Genomic DNA, 17,087 nt, shown 5'->3' with positions numbered 1-17,087 from the left:
TTCGGGTGACTGTCCAGGTAGCAAGATGTCTCTGTCAATTCTAGTGTTTATATACTATTCTTCTGTGGTCTTTGATGGAGTTGAAGGAAGATAGTTATAATTATAGGTTTCCTTAGTTATGATAAAAGATAAGTTACATATAAGACTTTAGACTCACAAAGATAGGATAGATGATATTTTCTTTAAATCTTACTAAATGTTAATGGACTAAATATTGTAACTATAGTTCTTACTTGATAACTGTTCTGTTATATATAAGTTGACTATGTTAAAGTTAAAACCTTTCTTTTTATTTAGACAGAAAAGAGGAGATGGGGGTAGATGTCATTCTGTAAATCTGTTTCTTATCAGTTTTTTAATAAAGCACTGTTGGCCATTAGGGAAGCAAGATAGGTGGGAGTAGGAGTCAAGGAGGATTCTGGGAAAGAGAGGCAGGGAGAGATACCATGTAGACCACCAGAGTAAGAGGTCCAAACCCTTTCTCCAGTAAGAGAAATACTTAGATTACCAATTATGGGTTAAATCAGAGCTAGCCAGTAAGAAACCAAGCAAATGGTCAACTGCTTCATAATTAATATAATGTCTTGTGTGCTATTTGGGGACTGCAACTGTGGCAGGGCCCAGATGGATGGTGGGGAAAAATTACATATTACAACCAGGTTTGCTATTTACTGACTAAAGCTAAACACGGAGGCAACTGTGACTTGGTGTCTCTTACAAGTACTTCGCTTCCCAAGTGAGATTAATCCTCACATTCATTCTTGCTCAAACACCCGTAAAATATGTGGAAAATGTTTACCTCAATCATTTCTCTCAGTTCTTAGTTAAAACAAAAGCTGCATCTTTAGCAGAGACAAGTAACATCATACAGGAAAGATTAATTGTTAGACATGTTCTCCCTTCCCCTTTCAGTTGCTACATTTCCCTTCCATTTGCCTGCCATGTTTCTAAAAGAGCAGTGCACACATGAGATCCAGTCCCAGCCCCTACAGCTGCAATGAGACAGAGTTCAACACTCGGGTATTAAGATCAGGCAGGATAAGGAGTTGGTTTCAATAGTGAAGGTTGCATAAGAAAATTAAACAAATACAAAGTCTAAACTGCTCCCATTAACTAGCAACAAGGTCCTGCAAGAAAGTAAACCATCCCTCTTGGCAACCTGTTACAGTGCTCTGTTCTGCACTGATAACCTGATAAATGGCTGCTAGGATCCTGATGGCGAATCCTTCAAAGTAAGGACTATGCCACTCCCATCTTTGTCTTCTCGCACTGCCAATCCTGATGAGAGCAAGAGCCCAGTATTTATCAAATCAAGAAACACACACCCTTTGACTTAAAAGCTACTAAATGGATAAATTTCTACACTGGAATATAATTTAGTACAAAACTGTCATTTAATTGTTAGGTTTTGTTGTTGTTGTTGCTGCTGCTGTTGTTATTGTCTTTAAACAGTGTCTCTAGATGCAAACTCAGACTGTCTTCAGACTGTTCTCCTGTCTCTGCTTCCTGTTTGTTCAGATAACAGGTGTGTACCACCACTCCCAGCTACCTGTTAGGGTTTTAACAAGTGCAAGCACAGGGTATGCCCCCTACCATTCTTCGTAGAGTAACATGTAAGACATCAGACCTTTTATTAAAAACAATTACTTATGTTTCTTTATTACAGCTACAAATAACCTTTATTTGATGTAATGTAATAAAACATTTTCAAATTTAACAACATGTATCTGACATAATTGTTATTTAAATTATGAATATAAGTACATATGGTCACTCTAGCAAATCTGCGGCTCAGGAACTTGTACACACTTTGTCTGAAAGGGCAGTGCCTGTTTCCCCTTCACAGGAAAGGGGCCCTTCCCTGTGTCTCATAATAAACAATGTCAGTGACAGCTGGAAGAAATCCATAATCCATGTTAGAACTCGTTTTATCCTGTGAGAGGACAGCCTCCTTAATTGTAGGAAAATAATATTCTCTTTCAGTCCTCTTTTATCAAATAAAGGTTTGCATTCATTTCCTCCTTGTAGACATGGGTACTCTCCAATCTATACCCTTCCATCGCCTTCAGCCACAGTGCTACACAGTACCATTTAAAGGGTACTGTTCACAAAAGAACCATTCTGTCTCCTTACCTGTCCTAATGTTGACCATTTTTATTGAGGGCAGTGGGTAAGAGGACAGAATTCATCAGGCACACATTGATTTAAGATACAGAGAACACAGAGACAAATTCTCCACATGAAACAGAATGGTGTTCTAGAGTATTCACAACAGGGATCCAGGTGACCTCCGATTCACACAGTCCAGTTGGATGAACATGTTTACGCTGTCTCCAGAAGCACCGCAACCATTCATGGATATGCTATTGCCACACTCCTTCCTCAGACCAGCCCTGTGGGCTCCTTGCACCCTTGTAGAAGATGAGAGTAAACATGCCAAGAATCATGTTAATATACAATGCAGTTAGGTGGCGCTCACTCTTCTCCAGTTACCATTCTCTCTCAGAAGCCTTCAGGAGTATGAGTGCAAGAAAAAGCTTCTGGTTTTCTGCCTCTCCATCCTGAGATCTGTTCCTGAGTTACACCACAATGATAGGGGATTTAACAGTGGATGGACACTGGTAGGAAGTCACAGGGACCCTGCAGAAAAGCCAAAGTATTTGACAAAAGCTTTGGACAGACACTGCTCTGGGGAATCGCTTGTATTAGCTGATGACAGGTTTCTGTTTTCTAACATGGACATGCAACACATTCAACACTATGCTTACTGCAGTGTTCTTGCAAAGACACCCTTCTGTCACACCACAGAATTGCACTCTGTCTCGTGAAGGACTCCTGAAAAGTTACCACGAAGCCTACACTGGAAGCATGGGAGTTGTGCATTAGGATTTTCCCCTACTCACATGGATGTGGACTTGTGGAAAGCACCAGAAACTGCTTCCCTCGAGGAACCCAGCTCTGTTAGTGTGCTTACTGCTGAGATGGCTGTCTGACACTAAGAGCTATTTTCATTTAAACACAATATCACTGATCCACAGGGGAAAAAGGGAGAAGTCGCCATCTCCCCAAAATACACTTTGTACAACAGATCACCCCCTATTACATTTCAGCCATGCCAAGAAGACAGAAGCCATGTTCCATTTTGAAGTCTCAGCCAATGGTTTCGTTGTTTCCATCTGTTTTGCACTATTCCACCTCCGGCATTCCACTCTGGATCATGTATCGTGACCTTTTTTGCTACAGTGGTCAGAGTTTTGTCTATAAAAGAGACAAAGACAAGAAAATTAGGCAGACCATAAGTGTGGATTTTATATTGTGGTGGGTGGATTTTTTTCTTTTTTATGGCAGTCAATGATTTCAATCATTAGTGACTTGTAAGGTTTCATGAGCACCTTTAATGGGGAAGAAAACGTAATGTGCCTGTTTTCATCAATGTCAAAAGTTCTGTAATTTACCAAGCCCATAGTCACATATTTGAAAATGACCCCAAATAACCTAGAAATCTTTTGCAACACAGATGTATCCAAAAATGGCTTTGCTTTCAATAGAACTTAGAATCTTTGCAAAATAGTATAACTTTCTCCCTACTTGAAAATAATGACAGTTAAAAGAATAATGAATATGAAAATAGAGGGGGCATTATCAAGGTTGGAAATATTTAGCAAGGATGAGGTGGGGTGGGGGAGGAAGGAATGTAGGGACGCTAAACCCAAACTAAAGGTGTATTTAAAAGGCCATACAGAAAAATCTATTTTGTAAGCTAATTAAAATACAATTTTAAAAAAGAGTTTGAAGAAAGGTATGCTGCATAGGTGTAGATAGCTGCTCCAAGAAGCTGTAAATTATTAAATGAAAATCACAGTGCCAATGTAAGGTACATCTCTGTATGGTTTTGGTCAGGAAGCCTGAGAGACACCAAAGCAATAAAGACTACTGCATTTCCACAGCTGCTTTCCAAAGCTAGGTGATAAGATTGTGCTGAAGACACCACATACTTTGAAATCAAATTGGAACTGACCTGAAAAATTTCTCTCTGATGACTAGCTTTCATACTGCCAGAAGATACAACACAGTCTGTTGGTAAAGAAAAGTCATCAACAGTCTTTCCTAGTTACGAATCCTTCATTCTATAGTAACTACCTACCAAACAAGATGTGCCAACTGGTGATATAGTGACATGATAGTCATGGAGATAACCAATCACCCTCTGGTTAGATTTGCTCTACAGGGGGGAATTCATTCGTATAAACCTGATCAAAAAGTCATGGCTATTCTCAACCTGGGTCAGAAAAGCTTCTGTTTTCAGAGACTCAATCAGTCCTATCAGCACACCTATATCACTCTTTCTAAGCTCAGGGAACAGGAAAAAAGAGGAAGAGGGAATATGAAAGCAAGAAGATGGGAGGGAGAGGCTATGAAACACATCCTCTGGACATGGCATGGCTACTGCATTCATAAACTCATGGAAGTGGTAGTCACCTGCACAAGACTGGGTCCATTAACATCCCATCAGGAGTGGGGAGGAACTCATAAGGCTTAATGGTTGCTGGGGGAGCTGTATAGTCACTGGAAAGTAGACCTTTCTAAAGTAAATAACCCCTCACCAATGTTCTATAAAGCAACACTAATTAAAGGCAGTGAGTCTCACACACACAACACAAACATGAAAGTGGGTGGGTGGGGGCTTGAAAAGAAAAATGCATTTAGCCAAAGAGAGTCAAGAAAGAATAAGGGGGCAATATGGTCAAAGTACAGAGTACTTTCTCTCTCTGCCTATCTATCTCTGTCTGTATCCCCCTTCTCTCTTACACACACACACAACACACACACACACACACAACACACACACACATTACTTTTACTGAAAGTCATCAACCACTTCAAACTTAGAAAAATACGGCCTAGTAATTGACCTTTCCTAAAACCAGAATCCTGCTCCCTCCAGGCCTGTCTTCCAGACAGGCCACAGAAAAGTTTAAACCAATTGCTGAGAAAGTATCCATTCCCCTGGTATAGACCCACACTCCCACAATGCCATATTTTCATAGGCCTTCACTTACCACACAAGCACTATGTTTAGGAACTGGTCAAGGCTGTCACAAACCCAGGATCATCATTCAGTTTAGCCTCCCTGTCCCACTTACACTGCCCCTTTATCTGAATTCATTTATCTGAACTTCCTTTCTCAGCCCAGCCCTCCATATAAGCATGGTGATGGCTGAATTTTCCTGCTGATAGAATCCACTTCTCCATAAGACACAATCTGTGACTTCCATCCTCAACCTCACACAATAGTACCTGAGGACATTTGCTGTATTTCAACCACACCCCAGTTTCATGGGCTGGAGTGGAGACAGGAAATAAACTGTGTCCCAACTAATGAAGCTCTGGATACAATTATAGCCTGGGACCCTTGGCTCTTCCCACCAAGTGGAAGGAACACACTCAGCATCCCCTAACTCAGTTTTGCTCCCACCAGTTCCTAAACTCTACAGAATTCCTCCAGGATCCAGTCTGGCACCATCTTCCCAGTTCACCTTTGCTTACCACCCACCTGCTATCCAGAGGGATGGTTTAATGATTCCAGGTCCCAGACTGCTCAGATACCATTAGCCTCTCTCCTAGTATCAATGCTATCTTCCTGGTACATTCTCCCCCAGGAAGAGACCTTGCATCTTCATTAGCTTTATAACACACACTCCTGCTATTGGTAGGCTCTCTGTCCACCATGCCCACTTGGCCCAGTATCACTCCTATCAAAAACATACCTGGCTCCCTGGAATAACCCCAACTCACTCAACTTCCTGATATCACTGAAGACATGTTCCAGGTCCCTTGCCCATCTCCATCTACAGCTGTCACTGGACTGGACTGTCCTTCAGCACTGAGCAACCCCTATCATAAGCCATATGTGCCCCCTACATCTCTTCTTATTAAATCCTACTACCTTGATATAACATGATTTTACCATGTAAATAATCTTCCTAAGAACACCCCCACGCCTTATTTTTATTGCGTACTTTTCTGTGCTGTTTGATTTTACATTGTGCTACTTGTCTTTATTACCAACTAAAGAAAAACAAGAGCAAGAGAAAATGGTAGAAGAGGACAGATCAAGGGCTCAGTGGGTGAGTTTGTAGTATGTGCAAGGCTTCCTGACTTTGATCCTCAGCATTACATAAAACACTACATAGTCCAACACCCTTCCTGCTTTAAGATAATTAGACTCTGGATAACTGTAAAACATGGAGCGAAGACACTATTATTAATAGTTGATTATTTAATAAAGGCAAGGTACTGAACTTGAACTTTGGGCAATTGATGACGAAGAAAACATCGCTGTGAGGGCATGCTATGTGAAAAAAATGTCACTGTAAGGTATATGTTCAGAGAATAGCAAACTCTTTTTTTTTATTGCTTCTGTCATTAAGGCAGGGACCCATCACAGACACCCAGGGTTGCAGGGGCCTTGATGTTTCTTCCCAGATTCCCCTGGATGTACTTTACTTCATTTCTTTTAAATTACCCCTTTCTACAAAGAAAGCATGCAATAAGGTTGAATTCCAAAGCTGCAGCTAAAGCCTAGAGCAGCAAATTGACACAATTCATGGCAGAAACCCAAGGTTATTCTGCGATGAGTCACTGCTAAGAACCACTGCAATTGATGGGGATTAGAAGAGGTCCTTTGAAGAGGAAGACAATACCATCACCAAGGAGAAGAGGGGAGGTGGAAAGGAAGAGCTGCTTCAAAACAATTCCATGACATTCTTCTAGAGCAAAGTATTTTAGAAACTGCTTTTCAGTGCTACTCATAAATGTTGCCAAAGAACATGGTCCTTGTGACATGATACTTAAAAGCAATTTGTGGCAGTTCAAGTTCATGAGGAAAAACATTCAATTAAAGAGAAATAAAAGATTCTTGCTTGTGTCACATTGTTACATTTTGTCATTGCCTTTATTTACAAACTTGTGAAATGGTGAAAAGATTAAAATTGATAGTAGTGAATTAAAATTACCAGTGCAACAGTATTCACAGCCTTTTTCCCTGTATTCACTCCGTTACCCCAAGGAAAATTCTCGAGTGCCTGCTGGACTCCTGAGGCTCTGGTTATGCTGATTAAGAAAATGGGAAGAAATGGGTAAATATTTGGAAGTGACAACATACAGTCTAGATTGTTCACACAGAGAAAGAAGGAAACTGAGGAGTAGGAGAAAACATAATGGAGCCAAGAAGACCAAGCAAGAAGCCAAATAACACACACCCAAACCCAACCAGCCAGATAGGAAGAAAGAGGCAGGAGAAGATATAGGGAATTTCCCAGTCCTTGGGTTGGCCACCAGATCTGTGAGGTGGAAAAGTAGGAGGAGTCTAAGATCTGTCTCCTTTGCTCTGAGCTGTGGATTGCATGTCTTTTATCACTCTTCTAGAGACAACAGTTACTGATTACATTATCATTCAGACATGTCACCCAAACTAATAATATCAAACAATGAGTTAACAAAACATGAGACTTAAAAGCAACATATGTCATGTCAAATCAATTAGCAGCCTTCCAATAAGTGCTTGCTTGAATGTAGTTGTGCAGTGTGGACCACGCAGGTCCTAACTCTGGTTGAAGACATCTTTCATGTTCAAGTGTCACTAACCTCAACAGCACCTAAACCCACAGGAGTGTGAACTTCCAGAGGTGAAGACTGTTACACAATCTTTCCACCCCTGTCATACCTGGTGCTGTATCTCATACACAGAAAGCCACCCAGTGTTTCGAGTAATACCAGGGAAGGGACTCTACATGCAGCCTCTACCTTCTGAGTCCTACACAGTGTCACTGAACCAGTGCCCCTATTTTGATGGCTCTGTCCACTAATTACAGAAGAGATAGATGACTTACTACCATCTACATCAGAGTTTCCAAACCTCTTTCCTTACAGGTTGGGTAAGTCTTTTCTGCTGGAGGCTCTTGTGTGCATTGTAGGCAACTTCCCTGACCTACACCTAGTAGATGACAGTTAACATCCAGGCACATTCCAGTAATGACAACCAAAAGTATCTCCAGACATTGCCAACCATTTCCAGGAGAAGAGGCAACAGTTCCTCTGAATTGAGACTCTGTCACCTATGCTTAAAGTCCAAATTCTAGAGGCTAGCACAGATCATTAGTAACAATTTCTATGTCATTTCTACTCTGATCTCCAACTGTTTTCTCACTCAGGAAACTTTTCTAGATCTCAATTCTGACTGGTCTGTCCTTTACATTAGCTCCTACATTAGTGGCTCTACAGAAATGGAGTGCTTCTCTGTTCACTGTTAATTATAAATGCTTTGACTAGCTTCAAAGATCTACCTTTTAGGAAGTCTTATCTGATAGGATTCATGTGAGCACTAGCTAAGTTACTTTCTTCTCCACTGAGTGGCATGGCTTCTGCCTGTGACTTTCAGCATTTCACAACAAAGCTGAGTGTGCATGTGCCATGGTAGATTCTGGCCATTATAATGAAATATGATAAAGTGGTAGCTTATGAGAATGTTCCTTATTTCTAGAGACTAGAAAGTCCATAGCTGTTGAACCAGTAAATTTGCATCTGTGAGACTCTGTCTTCTTCATAAGCCAGTTCCCTCTGATCCCTTTTATAAGGGCCCTCGTGACCTAGTCACTTCATAGAGTCCCCACCTTTTGATACCGTTGCATTTGAATCTGTATTTCAACATATCAATTTGGGGGCACAAGCATTCAGACCACAAAAGTATGTTTTTGTACTTCTATATGATCACAAAAGAATGTCTCTGCAATTCCATATGTATATACCTTCTATAGAAATACATGAACAACATTAAAAATGATGTCACATTTTATGTATCCACCATAGCGTGTGACAGTCATTAAAAAAAACTGAAAATGAATATTCTCAAATTGGTGCTGACAATAAAACTACCTGGTATAGAGTTCAAAATGGCTGCTATATGAGAGTACACTAGTTCTAACAGTAAATGCATGCTAAAGTTGATGGATATTTTTAGGCCAACCATTTTAACTGATTTGCATATCTAACATGGTTATAAATTCAAACTGAGAGAGATGTAATTAGGCACAGTAATTCTCTCTTAAATCAAGGGATAACAGACTACTGCTCGTGGGCCAAATCCAGCTGGCCATCTCTTCTGTAAATTAAGTTTTGTTAGTACATACCCATGTCCTCTTGTTTACTTAAGTGGATGACAGTAGCAAAGATGAGTAGTTTCAACAGAACCATGTGGTTTTCAAAAGCTTAAAAACCTGTTTGCTCCCTCACCATATCAGTCTGCTGACCCTTATCTGGGACTAACAGGAAACAACACCCAAGCCTCCACACTAGTGAAGGACAGACAGGCAAGTATCCTTGTGCTTTATTTGAGCAAATGTATTTTTGTAAAGGGCACAGTAGCATGAAACTAACAGCGCTTCTGAACACAGGCTTCCTGGGCTGAAATTCAACTCTATCAATCTCATCTGTAGGACCGTGGGGAAATGACTTGATCTCACCAAGTTCTTGTTTTATCATCTTCAAAAATGGAAATGGAGAAAACTAGCTCATTGTAAAGTTTTGAAGTTTCAGTGGTATTAATCCCACAGAGTTCTCAGGATAGTGGCTGAGAATGAATCCTCAGTCAATGTGAACTATTATTATTTCAAACAGGGAAACCTGTTTGTATCATGTTTTTAAAATTACCATTCTTATACCTGAAATATCTGTGAGTTTATTAGACAGAATAATCAGTAAAATTATCCTCACGTCATCAGAGATATCAAATAGAGATATGACTGGGACATCATCTGTGCTCTCCTAGTTTGTACATTGGCTACTAAACAGGACCTCCTGCCACCAGCCTGGCACTGTTGTCTGCCCTCCACACCATTTCCAAAGACTTTCCTCAAACACATTCCACATTGTGTTGCTCCTAATAAATGAAACCAACACACTTTCTGCTTTGTGGCCAAACAATCCTGGTGCCAGGCAAAATAGCCTAACTGCTTGTCCCAAAAAAATAGCTGTTTCCAGGGGATTCAGAAGTACACCAACAAAAATGGGTCACTCATCAACTCCCTCATTTTTCCCATTCACTCATACAAAGCTATTTTATCCAGAAATCTAAACCTATCATCAGTTCACCTTCAGTCCTAGCTCCAATGGCCTGGCTTTATTTCCTGTATTTCAGAAATGACTAGGATACCATCCAAATGGGACCCTCCCACTGTACAGCATGTCTAACAGACTCAGCTCCTTCAGAGTAAGGACAGCACCCTAGCTGTCTTCTTAGTAAGCTTCCTAGCTCCGGTATTCAGTAGCTTTTCACTATCTCAGACTAAATTCATCTGACAAGTAGAATTACATGATGATTAAGGGCACATGCACTGGGATGATTCATTCCACATCTATGTGATCATAAGTCAATTATCCTATATCAATTACTCAGAGTCACAGATTAATGTCCTGAGAACTGGGTAGCAGGATAGCTCCTGCTATTGGTATTCTACAACTTTCAAGTGCTGGCATAGATATCTGAAGCATAACTTCTTCCCTAAGAATTTCAAAGTGGAGAGGGGGACAAATACTTATTCAGTGGGGTCACCTAGATTTGAATGATCCTGGGGGGTTGCTTACAATGAGTGTTCTAGAAGCTGATGTCACATGCTAATTTTTTAAATGCTGCCTTTTGTATTGTGAATGATTTCATACGTACAACAGAGTATACACAATAGAAGTAGACATGAACACAGTGATAGTAACCCTAGTTTAAGAATAAGAATAGGTATCTATACAACTATACAACTTCCCATTCTAAGACAAATGCACTCTAGTATTTGGGAGACTTGTGGTCCTAGGATTAAGATTACGTGGGATATAGCCTTAGTTGGGACATGAATGCAGGACGTGCCACTTTCCCAGGCAAGCTGACAGGGAAGGTCCCTCCAAGGTAAAACCCTCAACCTTCTCTGCTCTACTCTTTCCTATTCCCATCCCTCAGTGCAAAGGGACATCTCCTCCACCAGAACCTTCTATGAGTTCATCCCAAGTTTCTTTTCTCTCTCAATGGTCCCCTCTGCATAACCTTTGCCTTAAAAAAAAGTCTTCATTTTACCTATTCATCTGCCTCTCACCTCTGTAACAATGCCACATTTGTTAACGTGTGAGTTACTTGTAAAACTCCCAAGCCCTTACTACCATCAGCTTTTTGTTGTATGTTTTCAGATCTCAACTCCCATTACTCCCTGGAGTGTCAGGAAGGTCTTCCAGACAATGTCAAAAGATGGACAACTCTAACAGGAATCAGTGCTTGGATACCAAGACAGGAAGCACTCTACCTGACAGCTCATTGGCTGCCAGTGCCTTGTCCCAGCATGCCATCTCCTATATGGATGTATTTCCATACCGGAAAATCCAACAAAGGCATTTATTCCTCAAAAGAGGCATTTCTCTGGGAACTATGAGATCACCAAAGACAGTTTTGCCACGTAGAAGTACAAAAGCAATTAAAATGCTAATATCATAGTAATCCAGATACAGGGACAGACATAACTTAGTTGTTATTTATGATGAAAGAAATGGAGAATGTCACCTTTCCTGCCACCAGTCATACGAACTGAAATACATCCGACAACCAGTCTTCCCTTCCCTTTCACATACCTACCAGTCTTGGGTTTTTGTTGTTGCTGCTCTTTTGTTTTTGTTTTGTTTTGTTTTGTTTTTTAACCTCAATGTGAGTGAATGAAAGTATTCTGAATTCACACCTGATGTCTGGTAGAAAATAAGCTAACCACTGATTCAGGGAGCTTTCCCCAACATTCAAGAAGATGCATGAAACGGGGTGGGGCACAAGAGGATGGTAGTGACAAATGACCTTACAGCACAAACTCGACTCTCTCAGGCCTCTCAGCAAGTTTCAGGGCCTCGTGCATGCCTGCTGCAGAGAGCTTCCGATTGATATTCCTGTACTGGCACTGGAGTAGGCTGCGGTAGGTGGTCCTCAGGTCCCGGTTGAAGAAGGCATATATAAAAGGGTTAATGAGAGAGTTTGCATAGCCCAGCCACAGACATGTCCTCTCCACCCACAGCGGGATGCAGCTGCAGGCCGTGCCACAGATAAAGGGTCTTGCTGTGGACAAGAGGAAAAACGGCAGCCAGCACACTGTGAAGGCTCCCACGATGATCCCCAACGTGGTGGCTGCTTTCTGTTCCCTCTTGAAGATGGAGATGTTTTTCCTTTCGTGTTTGAGCAGTCTCGAAAGGTTTGCGCATTCCTCCACCTCCTTCTGGAGCTTCACCACGCCGTTCAGAGAGATGACGCTCTCCGGCTGCACGCGCGGGAAGCCTGGGAACTTGTGTTTGGCCGCGCTCTTCCTGGCGGCCTTGTAAATCTGATAGTACATGAACAGCATGACCGACATGGGGATATAAAACGCCACGGCGGTGGAGTAGATCGTGTAGCCAAAATCCTGGCTGATCAAGCACACTTTGTCATCGTTTACATTCTGAGCCCATCCGAAGAGCGGAGGTAAGGTGATGGAGGCCGAGAGAAGCCAGACCGACAGAATCATTTTGGCCATGCACCTCCCATTCTGCCTCACAGGGTATGTGAGGGGTCTCGTGATCCCAAGGTACCTAGCGGAGAGATGGAAAGATAAGAACTGAATACAATCGTCACTGGCCACCCAGGAAGTGCTACCAGCCAGGCCCTGGAAGCAATCCTCACAACAGCTCAGTGGGACCATATTACTTCTATTTTTGCAGAAAGGTAAAGCGGGGCTTTCGCACCCTACCTGTTTTATTCCAGGTTTAGAAGTCAGACAGAGGTACTGCCAAGTTTCAAGTGCCCTTTAGTAAAGTTGGCCCATGCTTTTACTTACACCTTGTAGGTTCTGACCACCTGTGCAGCCAGGGAGGTAAAGATGAAATGCCTGCACTCTCCCCATCACCACCATTCAAGCCAGGCACGGTTAAGACATCACTCTTCCTGTGCAATCATTGTAGCGCATCTTCACAGCTCAGTAAAGGTCTGCCATGCTGATACTACACGTCCCCTCTTCTCTACAGTCTTAACTCTGGCAATGTCCCCTTTGCAGCAGAGCAGAGGTATCTTAAGATCACCGATTTGAGGACTCTCAGAATTTGGAAATGAAAGCAGGAGTAGGAAGTGATTTTTTTATCCCCATAAAATTCTCACAAAACAGCAGCATCAGAGCAACATTCTTTGAAATTAAAAGCAGCTTGCCTTGTGCTCCAGTTCTGAGATGGTCCACAAGAAAGAAAGGGACAGTTCTTGTTTAAAAAAAAAATAGGGAAATGCAGTGTCGTCCCTCTGTTTGCCTCTAGAGAGATAATGAATAGGTCTGCATTTCTTTTATCAGGGATTTACAATGCCAAAGGGACAAGGCAGACAGACAAAACATGCACGTGAGATGTTTGACTAAAGGCTTACTACTTGTAAATGTTTGGAATTGTTTCCTATATATTTAATGGTCTTGAGAAAAGCTTGTCATTCTGCCAGGGTTTTGGTCCTGTAATGCACATGGAGGACCCACCACAAAAGCATAAAAGGAGGGGTTCCCAGCTTACCAACCAACAGCTCTTTTTCTGAAAGGTCTCAATGGGTAGTTTAAAAAAGCATCTGCTAACACCCTGATGCTTAAGTTATCACACAGAAGTTCAAAGTTATGCTCTTTTTGATGAAAATTAGCATTTCTGCATCACTTACAAAACAGAGACACAGTAAAAATGAACAAGTCGGATTTGCTTACTCACCATGAATATCTAGCTCTTCAACCCTCCAATAAACACTAAGAGTTTCTGAAATTGGCTCTAAGGTCCTCAAACACCAAAGTTGTTCAAATCCCTTAAGTGAATATCACATAATCTACTTACACACACACACACACACACACACACACACACACACTTTGACTCAAATAATGTGTAAAGACTTATAACACCTAGTCAGATATAAACACTGTAGATAGTTGCCATAGTGTATTGGGAATACTGGCAAAAAGGCCAGTCTGTACTTGTTAGGAAAGATACAATTTTCATAAGCCTAACCATTCGGCATGTAATCTGTGATTGACTGCATCTACTGATGGAGAGATCACAATACAAAGGGTTGATCTTATTAATGGAGCTGTTTATACATTCCAGGCAATCTCTTAAATATTGAGTATATAGCAATAAATGGAAGAGACAAAATGTTTTGAAAGCAGTACCAAGTGAAATTATGAAGAGCAAAAGGAAGGGCTGTAGCCAAAATAAGTTTTTTAAAAAGGGATTTTTCTGTGCCTCCCAGGGACTTAGGTGTTCATTGAATAGTTTCTTCATTTCACAAGCTTTGCCCTCCCAGTTCATGGTAAGAATTATCCATAACCATGGGCTTATCAACTGAATTTAGAACCATGTTTTGGCTCCCCAAAAGATAAAAAAGACAAAGGATGTTTTTCCTAAGAAATCAAGAATAACAGCAATGTGTATAAATCAAGCTGGTACTCATCTGAAAACTTCATGCCTACTGGCTAGCTTTCATAGAGTTGGGAGGTATTATGCACACTACCAAAGTGGAAAAATAATCATCAGTCATACCCATCTGTGAGCTTTAAAGAACCATATTAACAATCAGCCTGAAAAAACATGTTGTGGCATGAATGTCACTGGAGTAACCAACCACCTTCTGATTGTATCCAATGCCAGCTCCACAAATTAAAACCCATACCTGGCACAATTATTAGGGCCAGGAACTTGTGGCTAGATAGGACTTAGCAGAGAGTCTACTGTTACAGGGATCATTACAGGAGAGGGATCAGAAAGATTTGTAGAGCCATTGGTGGTCTTCTGGAATTAGAAGGATGTTGCACATATGAGTTCACAACAGTTGTGATAGCATTCACAAGATCTGTGCAAGCTCCACCCAGGCAAATTCTCACTATGGAGGTAGGGAGGTGTTCACATAGCTCTACTCCTAGCTAAAGAGCTATTGGCAATTGACAGCTGCTGAGACAGGAGTGTTAGTTTTCTAAATACCTCTACCTAGTACATCAACCATGACCCAGAGGAAGGCCACATATACAAGAAATATATAGGCAGCACAATTTAGACTCCATGGGTTAAAAATATAAAGGGGGCACAATGTTGACTGAGTAGGAAAGGTGTAGATCTGGAAGTAGCTAGGTAAAGTAAGGGAGTGAGTATGACAAAATACATTGTATGAAATTCTTAAAGAACTAATTTAAAAAGGAAAAAGTAGGCCGGGCGTTGGTGGCGCACGCCTTTAATCCCAGCACTGGGGAGGCAGAGGCAGGCGGATCTCTGTGAGTTCGAGGCCAGCCTGGTCTACAGAGAGAGTTCCAGGACAGCCTCCAAAGCCACAGAGAAACCCTGTCTTGAAAAAACAAAAAAAAAAAAAAAGTAAGTACAATAGAGGATAGAGTTATTCCCTTCATGACAGCCAAGAAAAAGAGCAAGGGGGAAGTGGCAGGAGACGAGGTACAACCTTCGAAAGCATGGTCCCAATAATCTAGTTCCTTCAACTAGGTCCCACCTCCTGAAATTTCAAGAACTTCTTGAAACAGTGCCACCTCTGGTGAATAAGCACATGACACATGAACCTGTGGGGAACATTTCATACTCAAACTGCAACAATGTCTGTCTGAAATTCAACTTTAAGTGAACCTCCAGTAGTGATGAGCAAAAGGGTCAAGACCAGGCTGGAGAATCCCATAGAAACAGATGACCTGAACAAGGGGCAACTCATGGACCCCAGTCTGATGGCTGGGAAGCCAGTATAGGACCAATCCAGACCCCGTTGAACGTGGGTGTCAATTAGGAGGGCTGGGCAATCTATGGGGCCTCTGGTAGTAGATCAGTATTTATCCCTAGTGTACAAATGGACTTTGGGAGCTCATTCAACCTAGAGGGATACTCTCTCAGCCTAGACACATGGGGAAGGGCCTAGGCTCTGCTCCAAATGATGTGACAGACTTTGAAGATCCCCCATGGAAGGCCTCACCCTGCCTGGGGAGCAGAAAGGGGATGAGATTGGGGGTGAGTTAGGGGCAGGGGAGGGAGAGGGAACTGGGATAGTCATGTAAAAGAAGCTTGTTTCTAATTTAAATTTAAATGATTGTTTTTTAAACAGTTAACCTCCTGTGGGTTATCACCTCTCTTCTCTGATGGTCAACCAAGGATGACAGAAACACCATGTCATAACTGGTTGTGTTATTGCTTCTTACTGGCATGTTCTGTCTGATCTAACACTTTAGGACTGTAGTTACCAAGCAACTCCTGAGCAGTTTTATGGGAAAGGGATATATGTTTTTGAAAACCTATCTCTTGTATTCCTATTCCCATTGTTCTTTTGTGTAGTTATATACCTGTGTACTTACCTATTTGATAGCCTCTGTAGAAAATGGTTCTGGTTCTAGATTGTTTCTGCATTTAGACTACAAAAATAATTATACAATAGCTGTAAAAGAAAAATCAAGATCTGTGATAAAATACCGCACTCTGGAAAAAAAACTAGAGGAATAAATGCAGAGAAGAAAGAAGAAAAGAAAATGAGACAGGAAGAAAGAATCAGGGGGAAAGGAAAATATAAAGAAAAATTAAATATGAAAAAGGATGTATTTGTTTTATGTAGAATTGTCTCAGCAGCAAGCTACAGAAACAAATATCTGGAAAAGAGTTTAAATAAAACTGATGCCCCAAAAAAAATACCTTGGCACTGATAGGAGCCTCATGATTAAACTGATCTTGCCATAAGTCTGAATGTAGTTGCTCCACTAAATGTGTATATGGACCTGGCTTCAACTTAACCAATCAGTACAATCTGTAGTTCACCAAGAGAACTGAGGATAGTTCAATGCTTCCCCAGGTGACCACCAGGTGGCACTGAAAGACTACCTTACACCTACTTATGGGGTAAGCGGTATGAATGAGATGGTGGATAAAATGGGTAAATTCCAAGGAGACAATAGAATTGCTCAGGGCAAGAAGTGTATTTTATTTGGATGGCTGCAAAACAAAAAATTAACAGTCCCTGAATTCACAAATTCTTAACCATCTATTCA

At 41.3% G+C, this 17,087-nt stretch overlaps 1 protein-coding gene across 4 annotated transcripts in view; it reads right to left on the bottom strand.

The window, feature by feature from the left end:
- Positions 1-1,660: 1,660 nt before the first annotated feature.
- Positions 1,661-17,087, bottom strand: part of Htr7 (5-hydroxytryptamine receptor 7) — a 97,463-nt gene continuing 82,036 nt past the window's right edge. The window contains exons 2-4 of one of the 4 annotated variants that reach the window (XR_005875738.1): positions 11,884-12,639; positions 3,104-3,258; positions 1,661-2,411 (exon numbers count right to left, since the gene is read on the bottom strand). Coding sequence is in view for 3 of the 4 variants with exons in the window: in XM_013117349.3 (XP_012972803.1) it covers positions 3,247-3,258; positions 7,017-7,113; positions 11,884-12,639 (865 nt within the window). In the remaining variant the exon portion in view is untranslated. 4 annotated transcript variants of the gene reach the window in all.

Source organism: Mesocricetus auratus, unplaced genomic scaffold (genome assembly GCF_017639785.1).
Source record: "Mesocricetus auratus isolate SY011 unplaced genomic scaffold, BCM_Maur_2.0 Super-Scaffold_4256, whole genome shotgun sequence".
In the NCBI taxonomy this organism is placed as follows: Eukaryota; Metazoa; Chordata; class Mammalia; order Rodentia; family Cricetidae; genus Mesocricetus; species Mesocricetus auratus.
Note: the sequence above shows the minus strand (reverse complement) of the source record. Positions and strands in the feature narration are given on the sequence as shown.